This window comes from Lynx rufus, unplaced genomic scaffold (assembly GCF_022079265.1).
Source record: "Lynx rufus isolate CCGP_SWC_20201006 ecotype Redwood Valley unplaced genomic scaffold, mLynRuf1.p SCAF_5, whole genome shotgun sequence".
Lineage (NCBI taxonomy): Eukaryota > Metazoa > Chordata > Mammalia > Carnivora > Felidae > Lynx > Lynx rufus.
Window position 1 is genome coordinate 41,352,840 of NW_025814867.1, and position 19,251 is coordinate 41,372,090.

Sequence of the window (19,251 nt, forward strand, 5' to 3'; positions counted from 1 at the left end):
ATAGATATACGTGACTATATGTGACATAAAATAAATAAATGTATATAATAAGTTCCACAAAGAAAGGGTTGATTTGTGGAAACTAAGATCAGAGGACAGATGCAGGATCAATGTCTTCAACACACAAATTACATTTATAAATTGATAAGAAAAAAGTAAACAACCCAGTAAAAATACAGGCAATGGATATGAATAGACAATTCAAAGAGAACAAACACCATAGCCAGTAAAATGTTCATAATCCCTAATGGTCAGGGAATTACATATTTGATATAACCTTCCCCCCTCCCACTTGCTGATTTTAGATTTCCTTTTTAGTCTAAGTTTACATTTTATCTAAGTTGTCTCTGGGTGTCATTTCTTTTTCTTACCCAGAACTCCTTGCACTTTTTGATTCTGAAAATCCATGGCATCTAGTCTACAGAATTCGTATCCATTTATCTCTTTGGATATCATCTCAGTACATTTTCTGTATTCTTTTTCTGTGACTCCTCTTTGGCATATGCAAGAGTAGTTTATTCTAGCTTTCACATACGTTCAATTTTTTTTGGTCCCTTCAAAAATTTTTTTGTTTTAATTTATTTTTGAGAGGGGCAAGGGGCAGAGAGAGAGAGAGGGAGGCAGAGAATCAGAGCAGAGAGGAGAGAGGGAGAGAGCCTGATGTGGGGTTCGAATTCACTAACCCACTAACCATGAGATCATGACCTGAGCCAAAGTTGAATGCTTAACCAACTGAGCCACCCAGTCTCCCCATCCCTTCAAATTTTTATCTTTTCACCTCTCCTATTTATTTTCCTCCTATAGATCGTCCAGTTCATTAATTCCCTCTTCACCTGTATCTAATTTTCAGCTCAACCTTCCCAATGAGGTTTCATCCATGAGTGTTCTTATTTATGGAATTTCTATTTGGTTTGTTTTCAGATTCTTCTGTCCTTTTTAAAGATAATCTCCTTCTTCTCAGTTATTGGAATAATATTACATCAGAATCCTCTCCAAATTTTCTTTAATGCTCAATTGACATCAAATCCATGAATCAGTTTCCCCTTGGTACACTTGTGAAATGTCTCTGAATTATTTCTTCCTTTAGCATGGCTCCTGCTCCTGCTGTGTTCAGGCCATTACCTCTTTCCTACTCTAAGTATCCATGCCATTAACGCTATGATGGAGTCCATGTTCCATAGTGGCTCCTCATACTGATAATTCCTGCTTTCAAACTTTCCATTACCTAGCTTATAGAAAATGATTCAAGGGACTATTTTCTCAATCCCCTCAAAGATGTTACATAGTTAATGCCACCCTAGATGCACAGGAGAGTAGTTAATTTATTACATGTAACAGATGGTTTAAGGCATCCACTGAGAAGGGCTGCTGGTTAGTTTCTAAATTCCTTAGCATTAAATATAAAAGTTTCACAGTCCAGCTTGATTTGTTGCACCAGTATTTTCACTTACTTTCTACAAATATGTCAGCAAAAATTCTGTAATATTCCCTGAAAGAACAATTACCTCTCAGTCCTCTGGCTCATTCATAGGAATGATAACCCCTACATAGAGAACTATTATTATACAAAAACCTATAAAGTCTTTACACATGCATGGTATACATCCCCCCTACACTATGTATATGGTTTTGTAAGAGTCTTCATAAAGTCTCTACTGTATCACATGTGTTTCCTCAAAACTGCCAGTCTCTCTCATTCTATTCTGAAGTCAGTAAAGGGAAGGATTCACTTTTATACAACTAGGGTCTAACAGAGGAATTGAAAATCATATGACTAGGGAAGCCAGGCAGATAATATAAAAGAATGAAGCTGGACAGTGGCAAACTTTCAGAAGCCAGGGGGCAGTGGCAGATTTCATAAATCTTATCACAAAGGGGCAGCCCTCCTCAGTTTTAGATTTTTGCCCCTCTTGTGGAAAAATGTTGGTGTAGCTTAACATATTTTGATTTTCCACGAGAATCATGAGAGCAAGATTAAATTATAAAACTCTCCCTATTAAAAAAATTTTTTTAACCTTTATTTATTTTTGAATCAGAGACAGAGCATGAACAGGGGAGGGTCAGAGAGAAGGAGACACAGAATCTGAAACAGGCTCCAGGCTCTGAGCTGTCAGCACAGAGCCCGACGTGGGGCTCGAACTCACGGACCGCAAGATCATGACCTGAGCCGAAATTGGCCGCTTAACTGACTGAACCACCCAGGCGCCCCAAAAATCTCCCTATTTTTGAACATTTGCAACTACATTAATTTGGGCTACAAGGCTAGGACATCTATTGGACAACTGCTGTAATGAAATTCCTCCATGTAATAGATACATAGATTATCATGTGGTTTATAGTGATCTAATTTAATAAAAGGAGAAGGAAAGACATAATTGGGAAGTATGTTTTACACTATCTTTCTTAAAACTCTCTTTGTATCATGAGCATTTTGTAGGAACTCAAAGATGTCAGAACTTCTGAAGGGTCTAGAGCACTGGAAACCTGTATTTCAGACTAGGGAAGGATTCATATGCTTTGGCACTCAGACCTAGATGACAAGGTTAGCATTTTTTTTTAATGTTTATTTATTTTTGAGAGACAGAGTGTGAACAGGGGCGATGCAGAGAGAGAGGGAGACACAGAATCCAAAGCAGGCTCCAGGCTCTGAGCTGTCAGCCCAGAGCCTGATGGGGGGCTCGAACTCACACACAGTGAGCTCATGACCTGAGCTGAGGTTGGATGCCCAACCAACTGAGCCACCCAGGCGCCCCACAAGGTTAACATTTTATCTTAAATGCATAACATATGGAGCCTGCATATAGAAACTACCATGGTCAAATGTTGGATGTTTTGCATATATTTATTTATTTGACTAAGAAGCTCTGCTTCTCTTTTTTCCATTTAGTATAGTCAACACTGATGCGTAATCAGAGCAAAAATCACCTCTCTGACCAAAGTTAAATATATAAGTACACTGACTTCCTCTTGAAATATCAGGATACACAAATTTAATGTATTTATAACATCCTCCCAAATTATATTATTCTTATATGAGGAAAGCAAGACCTATAAATGTTATCACATCTCTTACCTCAAAATCAACATCTGCACAACAGCTGCACACAACACATGGACCAATAATTTTTAGTACATCCTCTCTCCTCTCATTTTGAATTGTAAACCTTGGCAGGCATGGATGCCAGGTCTGAGTAACATAACCTACAGGTACACCAGGAGGAGCATGGACTTCAATCTACAAAGGCAAAAGAATATACATAAATCATAATAATTATGATGCCTGGTAATAACTCATTTATTGAATACTTTCTAAGTGTCAGACACTGTTTAAAGCACCACTTAATTCATAACACATCCCTGCAGGGTTGGTGCTGTCATCCCTATGTATAGAGAAAGGAACTGAGGAAGAGAAGTTAATGAACCTGTATCAAGATTCCCAACTACAAAGTGGAAAAGATGAGATACAAACTTGAGGAGGCTACACGTATAGTCTCCACTCCTAAGCTTTGCTTTACTGGTCTCGTACATTTTTAATCTCCCCATTTATGAAAAATGTCCAAATTGTTAAGGAACTCTTTTCTTAAACTTTAAAAAAGAATGGTGGTTTAGATGTAGGAACATGGCTCTGATCGGTGGTGCAATTTTCAAATATGAATAGCAATGGCGCCAAAATGGAAAGAAAATGAGGCTTGGAGTCTTCGCTCTGCTACTAGGGAGGTGACCTTGAAAGTGCCTCAGTGTGCTCATCAGTAAATGATGACTTCCTAGGTCCGTTTTTTACCATCAAATAGTATAATACATGTTAATGTACTATTTATACTGTAGAGCATATTCCATCAATTTCTCAGTATTTCCGCAGAGATTCCTATGGATAAATATTACTCTAACCTAAAGGACATGGGGAAAAAAATAATTCAGTATGAACAACTTCGATTATCTTCTTAAAATAGGTACAGTATTAGACTTCAAATATTCATGTGCTTGTCACTCTGTCTTTCACGCTGGCACAGCCACCTGTATGGAATGACTGAGAGACGCCAGCAGAGCTGGTCTCAAGCCAACGGGGACACAAGCAAAACCCCACATCCCTGTAAAGTCTCTGTGCCCCGGCATCTCCCCTGAGATCCACATTCTCCATCACTGGGCTGCCAAGTAAATGAAACAGACACTTGGTCTTTCTGGAGGTAGGTACTCACAACTAGTATACGCCCCTTATAGGCGACTCAAATACATTAACTTTTTTAGGGATTCATAAAAACACAGGCATTGGTATTTTTCAGGGAGGGCTCCTCCTAAGTTTGTTTCTTACGTAGGTTGGCCAAAATTGTGAGATGAACACACTTAAGATATTTTGGGATATTTTTCTATAGTGTCCTTGCTTTGGCTTTGGCCAGGCCTTTCATGTTCATTTTAGGTAAGGGACTTGTCCAAGGTGCCCTACCTTCTCAACTCTCCATGAAGATCAACAAGACTGGTCTCTGAGATCTCTGATCACAACCCCATGAGACACACTACTCATGCAACATGGGGCTAACTGCTCAATTGTTTTTCACCTGCCTTTCTTCTTGAACAATTCACTTTCAAGTATAAACCAAGACCTTATGGACCAATTGTCCTTTAAATCTCTTTTGATTACATAAGTTCAATGAGAGGGTAAAAATTCTTTCTGAACTACTTTACAAATCACTCTGGTAATTGCTCACGGACCTCCTGAAGGCAGCAAGGGCAACAACAGCTGTCACACCTTAGTGGTCTCTCCAGAGTTATAACTTCTTGGCCCATATTATCAATAATCCTCATGGTAAAAGGCCGAGAAGCCCCACAGCAATTCCGGGTACAGCAGTCTGTATCCTCTACTGCAAAGTAAATCTTCTGTCCAAAGCTGTTCTTAATTTCATATTTATTATTAGTTTCAAAACCTGTTATGACTAAAAACATAAAAGAGGGAACCATTATGACCATTATATAAAAAGAATGTTGGATCTATCCTAAGATCCTACAATATGTAGTTACACCATTTTTGGATTATACTTCTAGTAAAACAGGGAGAAAGAAAAGGAAAGGTGTTTAGCGATGATCTAGACAGAGGAAGAAAGGGAAAGGGAAAGGAGAGTTTATTAAGGAATAGAAATTAAGCATCTGTATGTGAAACATGGGAAAGAAAACAACTCACATGTTCCTAATTGCATAGACTTCTTCCAGAAAGACAGACTGCTCCTAAGGGATGGAGCAATGCTGTAGATGATAATAGGTGTGCTAGGTGTATGAACAAAATATCCATCTGTTTGCTATAGTTTTCTTATATTCAGTTATGTAGGGGACTATGAGATGGTTGCTATGTTTATCCTCTACGATATATTTTACCAAATTGGTTTGAGATTATATATTTATGTATACACACACACCCTATGCATGGCTTATCTTTTTTGCACTGTATGAGGGGAAGTGATGAGAGGGCTTGCTCTTAATGCATACATGTAGGAAGGGAGAGGGTGAAAATGGAAGGTAAATTAGAACATCACATTGGGCCCAGAGGACCCTTGTTTAGCTTAGCGGTAGTTGTTCAGAAGTGGGAGATGAATATTCGACAAGGGGAAGAGGTGCTTGACAACAAAGGTTGCCACTCACAGGATGTCTAGACCAGTGGCAGCCTAAGTGAGCTCTGTACCTCAGAGGGGCTAATGTCTTCACAGGGAAACAGAAGTATGCTGGATGCGGACGCTCAAGTGGTATCTTACCAATGGGCTTCCCATACAGACCCACACGTTGCAAACCTCTCCTTGCTTAGAGCCAGGAAGGAACAATTAATGGTCTTGCTTGTCTATAATTCTTGTTAACATGGGTCATAGCAGGTCAGAAGCCACGAAAATAACGATTAAAAGATATACAGAGAGATAAAAATCATTCTTTAATATCTGAGTGATTGACTTTTAGTCAGATAGAGATGACCTTGATAAATTCCATCATCTTGACCTCCCTTCAGTTCCTTTGCTCTGGCTCAGACAGGCTCTGGACTCTTCCTTTGTAAAAAACACCCTTGACCTGCCAGTTAAATGTTATGCGAGAAAAAAAAAAAACTGATTCATAACATGGAATTCAATTATCTAAGTGTTTTACTAAGTAGCGTAATCTCAAAATTCTTCAGCTTGTTCATCTATGAAATGAGATCAGTGGGTTTATACAATCTCTAAGTTACTCAAAAAATGAGAATAAAACAAAAGAATTCTATGGCTATCATTGTTTATAAAGTTCTGAAATGGGAACTATTTAAGTGCCTGTCATAGACTCAGATGCTAAAAATAAATGGATTAATCTTCATCGCTCTTTAAATTTTTGTTTAGTTTTGAGAGAGAGAGGGAGGGTGCGTGCATGCAAGACTGGGGAAGGGGCAGAGAGAGAGGAGAGAGAGAAGTCCAAGCAGGTTCTGCACTGTCAGTGCAAAGCCCAATGTGGGGCTCGAATTCACTGTGAGATCATGACCTGAGCAGAGATCAAGAGTCCAATGCTTAATGGACTGAACCACCATAGCTTAGAGGCTCCTAAGCTTTATATCTCTTTATACTGTCATAATGTTACAATACACACTTTCATTGAGACAAGAAAACAGGACAATTAAAGACATCTCTTAAAAAAGAGAAGAATTAGTAACTACTAAATTTGGAGCTTACTTTATTTACATTTCATGATTAACACATACAAATTTCACAAATATATATAAAACTAACACATTTAAAAACTATAAATGGAGTGCTATATAATGTACAGTATCTGTTTTGTTTTGATGTCATAACCTCAAAAAAAATTTCTTAAGATAAAGCATTACAAAATTCAGGGCACAAGTTATCAAACAACAAAGAACTCCTTTCTAGAGAAAGCTTAGTATATACACACTAGCAAAACAAGAACATTATAAGTATCTAACAATGTGCATTATAAGCAATTTAAATAAAATAGGCAACAACTGTATATTCTAACCAAATCTATTACTCTGCTTTTACAATTCATGTTATATTTCTACCAGCAGATAGGGACTTTGCAGAGAGGTGAAGAAGGACTTAACAGATATATTCTAAAAACTAGTCAAATGTTCATTAGACTCTTTATATCTAGAAGAAAGACACGGGTTCATGAATCCATCCAGTTCTCTTTCCCCTGGCAAGAGTCCTGAAACATCTAACAGCTTAAGTTTATCTTGCATCTCAGGAGTGCCGTACCCAAGGAGATATTTATTGAGGTTAGGTCCCATTCACAGGAGCAGGACTGCTGTTCTAAGAAGCCAAGCCTTCAGGCTTGCTGGTCAGCATCCTCCAACACTCCAACAGAAGCCTTGCAAACCCAAGGCAGGAATACAATTTTCCAAAATATACCCATCCAAACTGAAGAAGTTTACTTGCTTTAGAAATGTACTGAGGTAACTGAACTACTGCATGTGGCTCTGTGTCAATCTCAAAAACATCACAGACTGGGGAAAAAACAGCTGAAGTGATGAAAGTCATGTAAAATGACAGAATCACTGGAGTGATTTCTAAAGAGCAGGGGGAGCAAAAGTAAGTTTTGTTTGGTTTCCTTCTAAGGTAAGGTCTGTATCATGAGGACAGATTGTCAGAGTAACAGTATTTTACTAGTCGACTCCTAATTTCCAGAAATGAGCTACTGATAATTGTCATCATTTTGTTATCATGAAGAAGAGAGACATTTGTAAGCAACCAGATTTAACTGTTCCACATCAGTGAAAGCATTACATTTGTGGTTGTTGATATGCGTTTATCTGCATAAATATCTTCTCTTTCTAGAAATATGATCAATACAATGAATACATACCTTCCAGAAGCTCAATTTGCTGATGAACCAGTATCTGATCTATCTATTATAGTAAAAAAAAAAAAAAAAAAAAAAAGCTGTAAGTATATTTCCATGTTTTCTATGCCAACTAAATTGATAGTGTTTTTATATTTTAAGAAATGCACATAATCACTTATCAATATTTATCAATATTTAATAATATAACTTTATACCTAAAAAAGTATAAAATTAAAGTCAATATATCTTTAACTGAAAATCTATTGAATGTGTTCACTATTAATGTGGGTAAATCCAGGTCAAATAAAACTGACTTACTCTGGAATCCCTCTAAAAATTAAAAAAAAAAAAGTTCCTTCTTGAAAAGGCTTAAGAGATATTAAGATTCTTTATTCATTTTTAAAGAGCTTCTGTCCAAATCTAAAAAAAAATTTAGAAGTGTGCTTGATATCCTTTGGAGCAGGTAATAATTTCCTCTATATATTTTGTAAGGCCTTGATTTAAAAAAAATATTTAAGGTATTTCTTGGAAAATGTATGAACTACTAAGAGTTCTTACAATACTTGCTGCCCAAGTGCATTGTGGGAAACTAAATTAGTACAGACAGTACAAGAGAGATAATTCATTTACTGAAAACTGGATGGTTACCACAGGGATATTTGTTTATAGATTAGACATATAGAATTTCATATTCCTATTCTACCTACCAGATTTCTAACACTAAACAAATACTAGCCCTCACATCGCTGGGATATGGTATCATGCAGTACATTATAATCCAGGATTTTTCCCCCTTACTGATGGCATTAATAAAATTGGTTCTTTCAAAGCACAAAGCATCATAAAATACACTCTCATTAATTATAATAAAAAAGTGACTCATGTTATACACAAAATATGAACTCTTTTTTTTTTTTTTGGTACCACTATTGACACTCAACACTAAATTTAGTTTAATGTTTCTTTCCACCTCCTTGGATGTTATTTGGTGTTGGGATTAAAGAGAGTGAAATCCAGAACCAAGATTACAGTAGCAAAAAGTCACTCCCTCTTCCTTAGTGTTTTGACTCTGAGCAAATTATATAATTTCTCTGGACCTCAGGTTCCTCTTCTGTAAAATGATGGTAATTAATAGTACCTATATTATAGGTTTCTAAAAGGATTAAATAAGTTAATACATATGTTACACTTAGGGACAAAGTCTGGAAAATAGTGCTTAGTAAAGGTTTGCTATTGGTCATTACCATGGATTATATTCAAGATCATAGAAAACACAATTTCCTAAGACATTTGTACTTTGCTTTAAAAGTTAACTTGACCTAGAAGAATTATAGTAATTTGTTAGGGAAAAATGTTTTGCCATTTCAGACCTTTGTGAATTAGTCATTTGCTAATTTCATTAAGTAAACTATAAGCACAGTTTTATTAAAAAATAAAATGAGTGTTTCATTTATTTGAAATTACCTGACTTAAATATTCCAATCCGGGTGGACAGCCTGATGGAGGTGGTGGTGCTGGCATCCATGGTACCCCTGCAGGTCCACCTGGCTGATTATACACAGGCTGGTGTTGGACAGGAAACCCTACTGGGCCAGCACCTGAATAACCAGCTGGTGGAATTGAGTAGCCAGCCTGGGGGCCAGGATAGCCAGCCTGGGGGCCAGGATAGCCAGCCTGGGGGCCACGATAGCCAGCCTGGGGGCCAGGATAGCCAACCTGGGGGCCAGGGTAGCCAACCTGGGGGCCAGGGTAGCCAGTATGTCCTGGAGGTCCTAAAATAAAAACAAGTGAAATAATTTGTAACTGCACAGAAAAATGGAAATATGAACTCTTTTGGGATTACTCCTAAAACTCTACAAACTCAAATTGCAGCTCAGATATCTTGTTTCTACGAAGCTTAAACTCTGTGTTTTTATCCTTCAGTGATTTTTCAATGAATTATCTGTAGTTTCATATCCACTCTTACAGGGTTTGGGGCTGTGAACAGAGTTGGCCCAAGACTTACCCACCATTCAAATCTCAGTTGCAAAGATACTTGAAACCTAAGAAAGTGACAGAAAATCAACAGTGGTCTAGAGTCACCTTTATAAGGATTATGGAATGCCTTAAGAGAAACGAAAGATGGCAAGAAAGAGTAAAAGGTCCAAAATAAAGGCTTTGAGTCAGCATTTCTAAAACCAAAGCACTCTATTTTTTAAAAAAAAGATTAATTTATTTAAAAAAATGATTGTTAGAAATGGTACCTCCTTTATGTACAGAACTGGGGGTGGTTTTGCCCCCTCAAGGAATTTTTGGCAAGCTCTGGAGACATTTTTGGCTGTTTATAGCTGGAGGGAAGAGTGATACTGGCATTTGGTAGATAGAGGCCCGGGAAGCTGGTAAATATTTCCTAAAATGCCAGAATAGTATCCTGAAAAAGAAGAATTATCCATCTGAAAATATTAGTGTGCTGCTGTTGAGAAACTCTGGCGTAGAGGTAAAGATGCATCCTTACTTCCAGAACTGTCCAGATGCTTAACTGGGTTAACAATTTGCCTGAACTTTTACCCCATGGTGCACTCCTATCCTAAGACTTCCTACATGAAAAGTAAAAAAAAGTAAAAATAAAAAATAAAAAGAAATCATTATTGATAGTTAGGTTACAAATTTAAATTTCATAATTTAGCACCCTCAGCACTCTGGAAAATACAGTTGGAGAACCAAGGAAGATAAAAAGTTACAACAGGCAAACTTGCCTTGAGTATTTAATAAGCACAGGAGAAGAATAAATTTACTAAGTGTATACTCTGTATTCTATGTGAATTTGTAATTACAATGAAGCTTCATAAGCTTATATGAATAGTCCACAGAGTAGTAATCCATAGCAATGGAATACAATTTCAAAGGAATGTGTTCCATAATATTTTAACAGAAAAGGCTACGTAAAATTTAATGCTTAGATTATACAATTTATAAATACTTTAAAAAAAGACACTGATGGCAAAATACATCCACTATTAAAAAGATTTCTGGGGCACCTAGGTGACTCAGTCGGTTGAGCGTCCGACTTCGGCTCAGGTCGTGATCTCACGATTCGTGAGTTCGAGCCCCGCGTCGGGCTCTGTGCTGCTAGCTCAGGGCCTGGAGCCTGCTTTGGATTTTGTGTCTCCCTGTCTCTCTGTTCCTCCCCTGCTTGCGCTCTGTCTCTCTCTCAAAAAGTGAATAAAGATTTTTTAAAAAATTAAAAAAAAAAGATTTCTTAGGAGATTAAACCTTCTACTAGTATCTTTTAAATATAGTTTTTATAATTCATTCATTCTCACAACAAATAAATATTTACAGATGTTCTATAATGTGGGTGGCTCTGTTCTAGAATCAGAGGATTCAGTTCTCAACAAGGCAACCTGCCCTCAGGGAGTTTACAGGCTACTTTTGGGAGAGAGGAAATAAATTTTTTTAAAAAGATTTCAGATTGAACTCACAGAGAAAATGCATGGTGGAGAGGGAAAGGTATCAATTAGGTACTTCAGATAGAAAAAAATTCTGTTGAGATCTAAGATATGAGAAAGGTAAAGCTTTGTGTAAAGAGCTGGTAAGAAATGTTGCGGGAGGAAGGAAAACCAAATGCAAAAATCCCTGATTTCAGGAATGAATTTGGCATGTTTGAGGCAGAGAGAAACATCATAAGGGAGAGGAAGAGTGGAAACTGTTGTCAGTGAAAACCTAGAAACAGTTCATGTAGGGAGCCCATTAATAAGGAGCTTAGATTTGATTCCAAGTGTGATCGACAGGCCTTTGAGGATTTTAAGCAGACAAGTGAGTTCCATAATCTGATTTATATCTTACAAAGTTGGTGGGAGTGCTGAGCACTGGGATTTAAAATAAGAAATGCAGATGCCCTCACTGCCTAATGGGGAAGATAACTTCATATTTTATCCTTTACTCTAGGGATCTACAACACCAGTATGATCAATTGATTAACTAGAATCGAAGACAAGCTCTTTGAAAGGAGGGACCAGATTTTTATGACTATATGCCAGAGGAAAGTGATGGGATGGGGAGAGAGAAAAGGGAGGAGTTAGGACAGTTTCCTTGAGGGCTGCCTTTGAGCTGAGATCTAAAGGATACAAAGGAGTAGAGAAGACCAGGGGCACAGAGAAAAACGTTCCACAGACAAGCCCTGGGATAGTAACACATACAGGGTTCCTAATAATCTGTAAAAAGCCAAGTCGACTTGAATAGCAGAGAGCCAGGCTTAATAGACAGGTAAAGAGAAGGCAGGGGAGGCCCTGTCTGGTGAACCAAATTAAGCCTTTTGGCCTTTATCCTAAAAGCAATGAAAAACCAATGATGTACACACTGAATACTGTCTGTAATATGGACAGATAGGCATTTTTAAAGATCAATGGCTACAGTGCAAAGATCAGACCACAGGCAAGCCAATGAGAAGGACATGTGAGTTCACATTAGCATTATTTTAATCTTCTCAAGACCCTTGGAGAGAGAGGATAGTTGATTATTTCCAAAATAACGGATTAAACATACAGAATTACCTGAAATTTGGATATTTTCATTTGTATAAGGTGTAACTGATTAAACAGATTAACATAATTGCAAATATCTGTCACTCAGTATTTGTAAATCATTATACCAGGCGCTTTTTTTTTTTTTTAATTTTTTTTTCAACGTTTATTTATTTTTGGGACAGAGAGAGACAGAGCATGAACAGGGGAGGGGCAGAGAGAGAGGGAGACACAGAATCGGAAACAGACTCCAGGCTCCGAGCCATCAGCCCAGAGCCTGACACGGGGCTTGAACTCACGGACCGCGAGATCGTGACCTGGCTGAAGTCGGACGCTTAACCGACTGCGCCACCCAGGCGCCCCTACCAGGCGCTTTACGTATACTCTCATTTAATCTCCAAGCTAACCTGAATGAGAAAATGTTATTCCTGTTTTATAGCTAAGAACTGAGACTTGCAGGTATAACGAGTTGTATGAACCACCACACAGCCATTTAGTGCAGAAGCCAGAACTTGAAACCTGATACAGCCTCTCTTTGCCTTTTTCCCACTTGCACACTGGGTACATGATGCTATTTACCTCCTAAGATTGACAGTTAAATGAGTTTATTCACATTATGCACAGTAAGCTCTCAATTTTAAACTGTCACTATTGTTAGCATCATTGTCATATTAAGACCTGCACTATATATGGTCTTGGACTTGTGAAATAAAATTAGGCTATTTTTCTCACAAACTCTCAAGTCTGATTATAACTGAATTTAATTATGTATCACCTCATTTTAACTAGCTGTGGGGTGGATTAAATCATTCTCCAAGTGCCCTGGATGAATATTCCAGCTTGCTAATAATTCATCAAACAACCACCATATAAGAATTTACGGCAGCGGTTCTCAGCCCTGGTTGCACATTACAACTAACTGGGTAATTAAAAAAATTACCAATCCCTGGGTCCCGTGACCTGAGCTTCTGCTTTAATTCTCCTGGGATAGTGCCCTGGTACAGTGTTTTAAAATCTTCCACGTAATACTTAAGGGCAGGCACCCTTGAGAACTATCTCCTTAGAGATATTCTAGCTCAGATTCTTCTAACTGCAAACACCTGGATGTGATCCAGGCCCCGCTGGGAAGTTTCTTGGCTACACAATTAAACAAGCCACTGAGTTCCCAAGCAGAGTTATTCACTCAGAGTAGAATACAAAATGGATACACCCATCTACCCAAACCGGATACCTTTTGATCCTAAGTCTCCAGAGTGGTCTCTCGGTCTCTCAAGAAGGAAGTAGCCTGACTACTTGCAAATCTGGGTACACCATCAATTTTGCCATGTAGTGAAGTTCTAGTAATTTTGATAACTGCATTTGTCTACATGAAAATCTCTGAGGTCTTTCAATAACTGGTTCAAAGGGAAAAATGTACTCCCTAGAATGTAGTGATAGGACTCGATTACTTTTCTTAGATATAAGGCATGATTAAGCATGCGTACAAAAAGCAAAGCTTTCATATATGTTACAAAGTGAACATGAGAATGACCCCCAAGCAGCTACACTTTTATTACCTACAGCTTCCAGTTTTAAGCACTCACGTCTTTTCTGTGACTCTCACTGTACACGATTACCCTCAGCTAATATAGGACTCAAAATTACCCAGGGATAAATCTAAATGTGATTACGTGATGACAATTTTCAGAACAGATGAAGGATCAATTAAATCTTTTACTTCTAATGTATATTTTGGTGCAAACTTTATTTTATTTGCTACATGTAAATGGACTGTTTTTGTTAACTCTATATCTTTACTATCCTGCATAAGTAAACATTACTTTTATGATATTATTTATGATAATATATAGTCAGAAAAAAAAATCAAGAACTAGGCTGCCAATTTAATAAAAGACATTACTAAAATACACAAAGGCAGACACACAACCATACATATGACCTTTGGGGAATATCAGTAATTGAATAATTTTGGATTTTTATTCTTAGACAAATGTTTTACCTTGGAGTGTTGCTGAAGGATATTGAGGGGGATAGTCAGGTGGTAAATTCGTTCCTGGGTGAGGAGCATTCATTTGTCCGTCTGCAATTTAGGGAAAGGTAAACATATATTTGCTTTAATGAAATATATATTAGAAAAAAATAAGGGGCGCCTGGGTGGCTCAGTCGGTTGAGTGGCCAACTTCGGCTCAGGTCACGATCTCGCGGTCCGTGAGTTTGAGCCCCGCATCGGGCTCTGTGCTGACAGCTTGGAGCCCGGAGCCTGTTTCAGATTCTGTGTCTCCCTCTCTCTCTGACCCTCCCCCGTTCATGCTCTGTCTCTCTCTGTCTCAAAAATAAATAAATGTTAAAAAAAAAAATTAAAAAAAAAGAAAAAAACAAAAAAAAATATGTATTAGAAAGAAAAATACATTGTCCTTAGATAATTTCCATTGATATGATCTTTATATGATCTTGTGCTGTACTAAAATAAAGTGATTTCTTCACTTAACAAAAGCTGTTATCAGACTTAATTGGCAGGAGCATCGGTTTCAAACAAATTCCTCTTTGAATAAAATGAGACAGCTGAGTTACCAGGGCTGAACTTCTAGCTTTCAAACATGTCTGATGAGTGTTCCATATTTGGAAGTGTTCCAAGTGTTAATACCTAATTCCATGTTGGTATTAGGGGAAAAAAGTGTTTTAGAACCACATACAGACTGTAAAGGAAGACAGAGAGAAATGAAACTACTTGGATATAGGGATGATGATGGAAATAGTATGATGCTTTTTAAAGATATGTAGTTATTGCTATACCAATTAGCCTTTTCCTTTTATCTTTGAGACAGAGAGCACATGCGCATGCGTGCAACCAGGGGAGGGGCAGGGGCAGGAGGAGAGGGAGACCAAGAATATTAAGCAGGCACAACGTCCAGCGCAGAGTCCAACATGGGGGCTCGACCTTACAACTATGAGATCATCACCTGAGCTGAAATTGAGAGTTGGACGCTTAACTGACTGAGCCATCCAGGGGTCCCAAAGAATTATTTTCAAAATATTTAAAATAGTGCATATATTTCAATATTGAATATCCTTTTTATGCTTACTCTGCAATTACCCAATAAGGTTGAATTCCCAATAAGGAATTCAAGAATATCCAATACCAATAAGAATACCCAATAAGGAACTTCCTAGTATCTGACTGGTTTTGCCCAATAAAATCATAACTAACAATAAAATACCACATTAAACATTGAATATTCTTAATATACGAACAAATGGTTGAACCTCCTAGTCCTTCATATTTGTGTTTCCTAGTCACTCATTTAGCAGCCGCCCCAGCCAGACAATAAATACTTGTTGGCCATCTCCTGTATTGCCTCTGAGCTAAGCTCTGAGGCTATCCTGGCCCTGTCTTCATAGAACTTAAGGTCTAGTGGACACTACATTTGTCCCATGTCCTCCTCTGGCTCATTATGGCTTGCTAACTATAAACCCAAAACAGTTTCTTATTGAATGATGAGCACATGGCATCAATACAGAAGAAAAAGTTAGTCAAACTTTCCATCTGATACACTGTCTACACACTTCTTTATCATAGGCCTTCAAAGACTACTCAACTCATGTGGTTTCAGTGGGAAAGCTGGGTTGTGAGCCAGCCTTCTCCTTCACTCAATCAACTTCATGATAACTTCAGCAGACTGGAGTCCACAGAGCTGGTGCATATTCCGGTAAGAGAACCCTCTACTTTCATCAGGGCTTTTCCCTAAACAGTTGCCGCAACGTATCCTGACTGATTGCAGATCTCTCAAATACCACAAAAGTCATTCCATCCCAACCATTCCCTTGTTTGTTGGCTTCGAGTGGCCTAGTTCCTAGTTCTCTAGCTCTCAAGGCTTTGCCCACCGCTGCCACTCCCCACCTGAGCTGGAAACAACCGGATCACGCTTAACAGATCTCAAGGAAAACACTGCAAGTCTGACTAACATACCTACTCTTAAATGATAGGTCACATTTTGGCACCTCTAGGTACCAGTGTTTGAACAATAGTAAATACATATACATATCTAGGAGCTGACAGATTCAAGAAATTAGAAGCTCATAATCTCTGGGGTTTTGGTTCCACAATGTTAATCCTGGCTTTAGGAATTTCAGCAGGAATTCATACAGAGGGAAAATAAGCAAATAGTGGTCAAATATACCAAAGATCATATGAATTATGAATGGATTTTTGCATTTGTGAAATGGAACTTAAAATAATTTATAGATACCATAGGACTGTCACATTAATATAAAGATATTTTATTTTTACTTCTATATGTATTTATATACATGTATACATTTAATTCCTATTTATGCACATATACACAGATATACAAACAATTATGTATATGAAGATGAAGAGTTAAAAAGTGACTATGACTGTGGCAAAAAGAATCTTTCTATGGTGATCTGAAGCATCCTAATGCTTGTAGCAGATATAAAGTGTAATACTGTATCAATTTACATTTAAGAAGCCTTGAGTTTTGTAAGTAAAATTAAATTCATATAGCAAACATTAAGAGATCATGAAGCTTCATGAAGGAAAGCTGAGGTTTCTAGTCCTAAAGAGTATCTAATACAGCTAGTAAGGCTGACATTATGGTGAGAGATAAACATGTCTTCAGTATCTAAACAAAAGTAAACAGATAATGTAAATCTTCTCATAAAACAGGATTTTTTTTTCATATTTTCCCCCATATGCATTGCTTTTCTCTTCAGAACTTTAGATTAAAAAAAACAAAAACAAAGTCTTTTATTATATGCTTGGTCGATATCCACCTTATTTAGAATTTTCTTGATAGGAAAAAAGCCAGAACGTAATCATTGGTATTTATTAAACCTGTTCATGTGTGGATGTTATGAAATATATAGCAGGGATATATCCAAAGATTTTGTTACAATGATCTAACATATTAAATTTCTTATCTGGTTAATTTGAGTTGAATGATGTTTATGTATATAAAATGCACACAAAAAGGGGAAAACTAACCTAAATGGAATATAGTATAAATTATATAACATATTTCCCAGTAAGACTAAAATTCCTTAGGCTTATCTAAGGTTTTATTTTTACAGGAAAAACTAGCAGTAGTGGATATATGTGTACATTGTCTTTACAGTAAAAAAAAAAAAATGACCTAGACTTCGGGTTCTGGAGCATAAACAAAGTAAATTACATCCTTTCAGAAACTGAATACAGCATCATACAAGACAAAGAACATATTTTTTTTTTTAATTTTTTTTTTCAACGTTTATTTTTTTGGGGACAGAGAGAGACAGAGCATGAACGGGGGAGGGGCAGAGAGAGAGGGAGACACAGAATCAGAAACAGGCTCCAGGCTCTGAGCCATCAGCCCAGAGCCTGATGCGGGGCTCGAACTCACGGACCGCGAGATCGTGACCTGGCTGAAGTCGGACGCTTAACCGACTGCGCCACCCAGGCGCCCCTACAAAGAACATATTAACAACAGATTTAACATTATAAAAGGAAGTCAACACTTAAATTACTTACTTTGCTTTTCCATGATTTACAGAGTTCTGAAAAAGAAGACCTGATATTACTACATTGTCTACAAATTTATAGGTCAAATATGACTGTTGTAACAAGATATTATGAAACTATACATACACATAGGATATTCCTCTATTCATCTAGTCTACCAGAATCTGGTTATTTAAACCCTTTGGTCTTGATCCCATCCCCTGTTGGTGTGATTCTGAGTATGACTTAAGAAGTTGTGCGTCACCCCAGGATGGTGGATGTTTTCCACAAACCTTTGCGGGGAGAAGGTCCTATAAGGCAGAAAGCTGAGAGGAAAACGTTGTAAGCCTAAGACCCCACCTTGTAACCAAGTCAAAAACTGAAGTCTTCCAGTCTACACAAAGGAGGCTGGGCTCTAAGTTCACCAGGACAGACAGACGGGTTAGCTATCAGATCACACTAATGCAAATATCTCTGGATTCCAGATTCTATGGATAAGTTCTGCCCATCTTGAACAGCAAATTTGAAAAGGCCTGACTCTTTGTTATGTTACAAGATATACTTTTAGCCAGAAAATCCACTCTCAGGGGTTGTCATAGTTGTAGCACCGTCACAATCCAACCAAAACTTTGTGTTAGGTTATTTCTATACAAAATAATAATTAAAAAACCCAAAAAAACCATTGTACTCGGCACTTCTGATGAGGTTTTTGGGGTGACAGTGGGGTTTGTGGGATCCGGAACTGACAGCCAAGAAAGAATTCTTGGAGATGTTTTTGGTGTAAAAAGGTGATTTTATTAAATAAAGCACGGGGACAGGACCCGTGGGCAGGAAGAGCTGCCCTGGGACTTTGAGGAGAGACTGGCTATATAATAGGGAGTTGGGGGGGTGGTAAAGTCCAGGGAAAGTTTCCAGTGAGATTTGCATATGCTAAAGAAGACTCCCAGGATACTGGAGGCCTAACTGTTGTCAAGCTAAGGTTGTTTTCCCTCTAGCAAAGCATTAGCCTTAAGACAGTAGGGACTTCCTGGAGAAACAGTTTACTCGGCCAGACTCAAGTATTTGTCAATGGGCTGCAGGTTACAAGGAAATTTAGTTCTGCCATTTCCTTCTGTTTTTGTCTTCCACAGCACTATGGAGGGGTGATGCTGAGGCTCCAGGAAACGAGGTCCATCGGTTTCTGGAGATTGGGCTATTGATATTTGTAAAATATTTGTAAACGGGAGACTCAGGTACTGGGCACAATGATCTCTATCAGTTAACCATTTCTTTTTCCCCTTTCCTTTGTTCTTGGGCAGCCAGGAGTGCCTGAGGAGTATCTCATGGATTCCCCCCGGGGTGGGGGTGGGTTGCAGCCTGTCAGCTTGCCTTAGGCTCCCTCACCACTTCTGCCTTCCAGTTCCTTGATTCTTTTCCCCCTGATCTCTCCACTTTAAAGCCCAACCCCCT

At 38.0% G+C, this 19,251-nt stretch overlaps 1 protein-coding gene across 1 annotated transcript in view; it reads right to left on the minus strand.

The window, feature by feature from the left end:
- Positions 1–19,251, minus strand: part of LOC124526851 (phospholipid scramblase 1-like) — a 31,131-nt gene that overhangs the window by 7,761 nt on the left and 4,119 nt on the right. Inside the window, exons 2-7 of the mRNA XM_047100033.1 lie at positions 17,833–17,858; positions 14,302–14,382; positions 9,265–9,572; positions 7,822–7,864; positions 4,708–4,928; positions 3,074–3,235 (exon numbers count right to left, since the gene is read on the minus strand). Coding sequence (XP_046955989.1) covers positions 3,074–3,235; positions 4,708–4,928; positions 7,822–7,864; positions 9,265–9,572; positions 14,302–14,382; positions 17,833–17,845 — 828 coding nt within the window. The 5' untranslated portion in view covers positions 17,846–17,858. The remainder of the gene's footprint in view (positions 1–3,073; positions 3,236–4,707; positions 4,929–7,821; positions 7,865–9,264; positions 9,573–14,301; positions 14,383–17,832; positions 17,859–19,251) is intronic.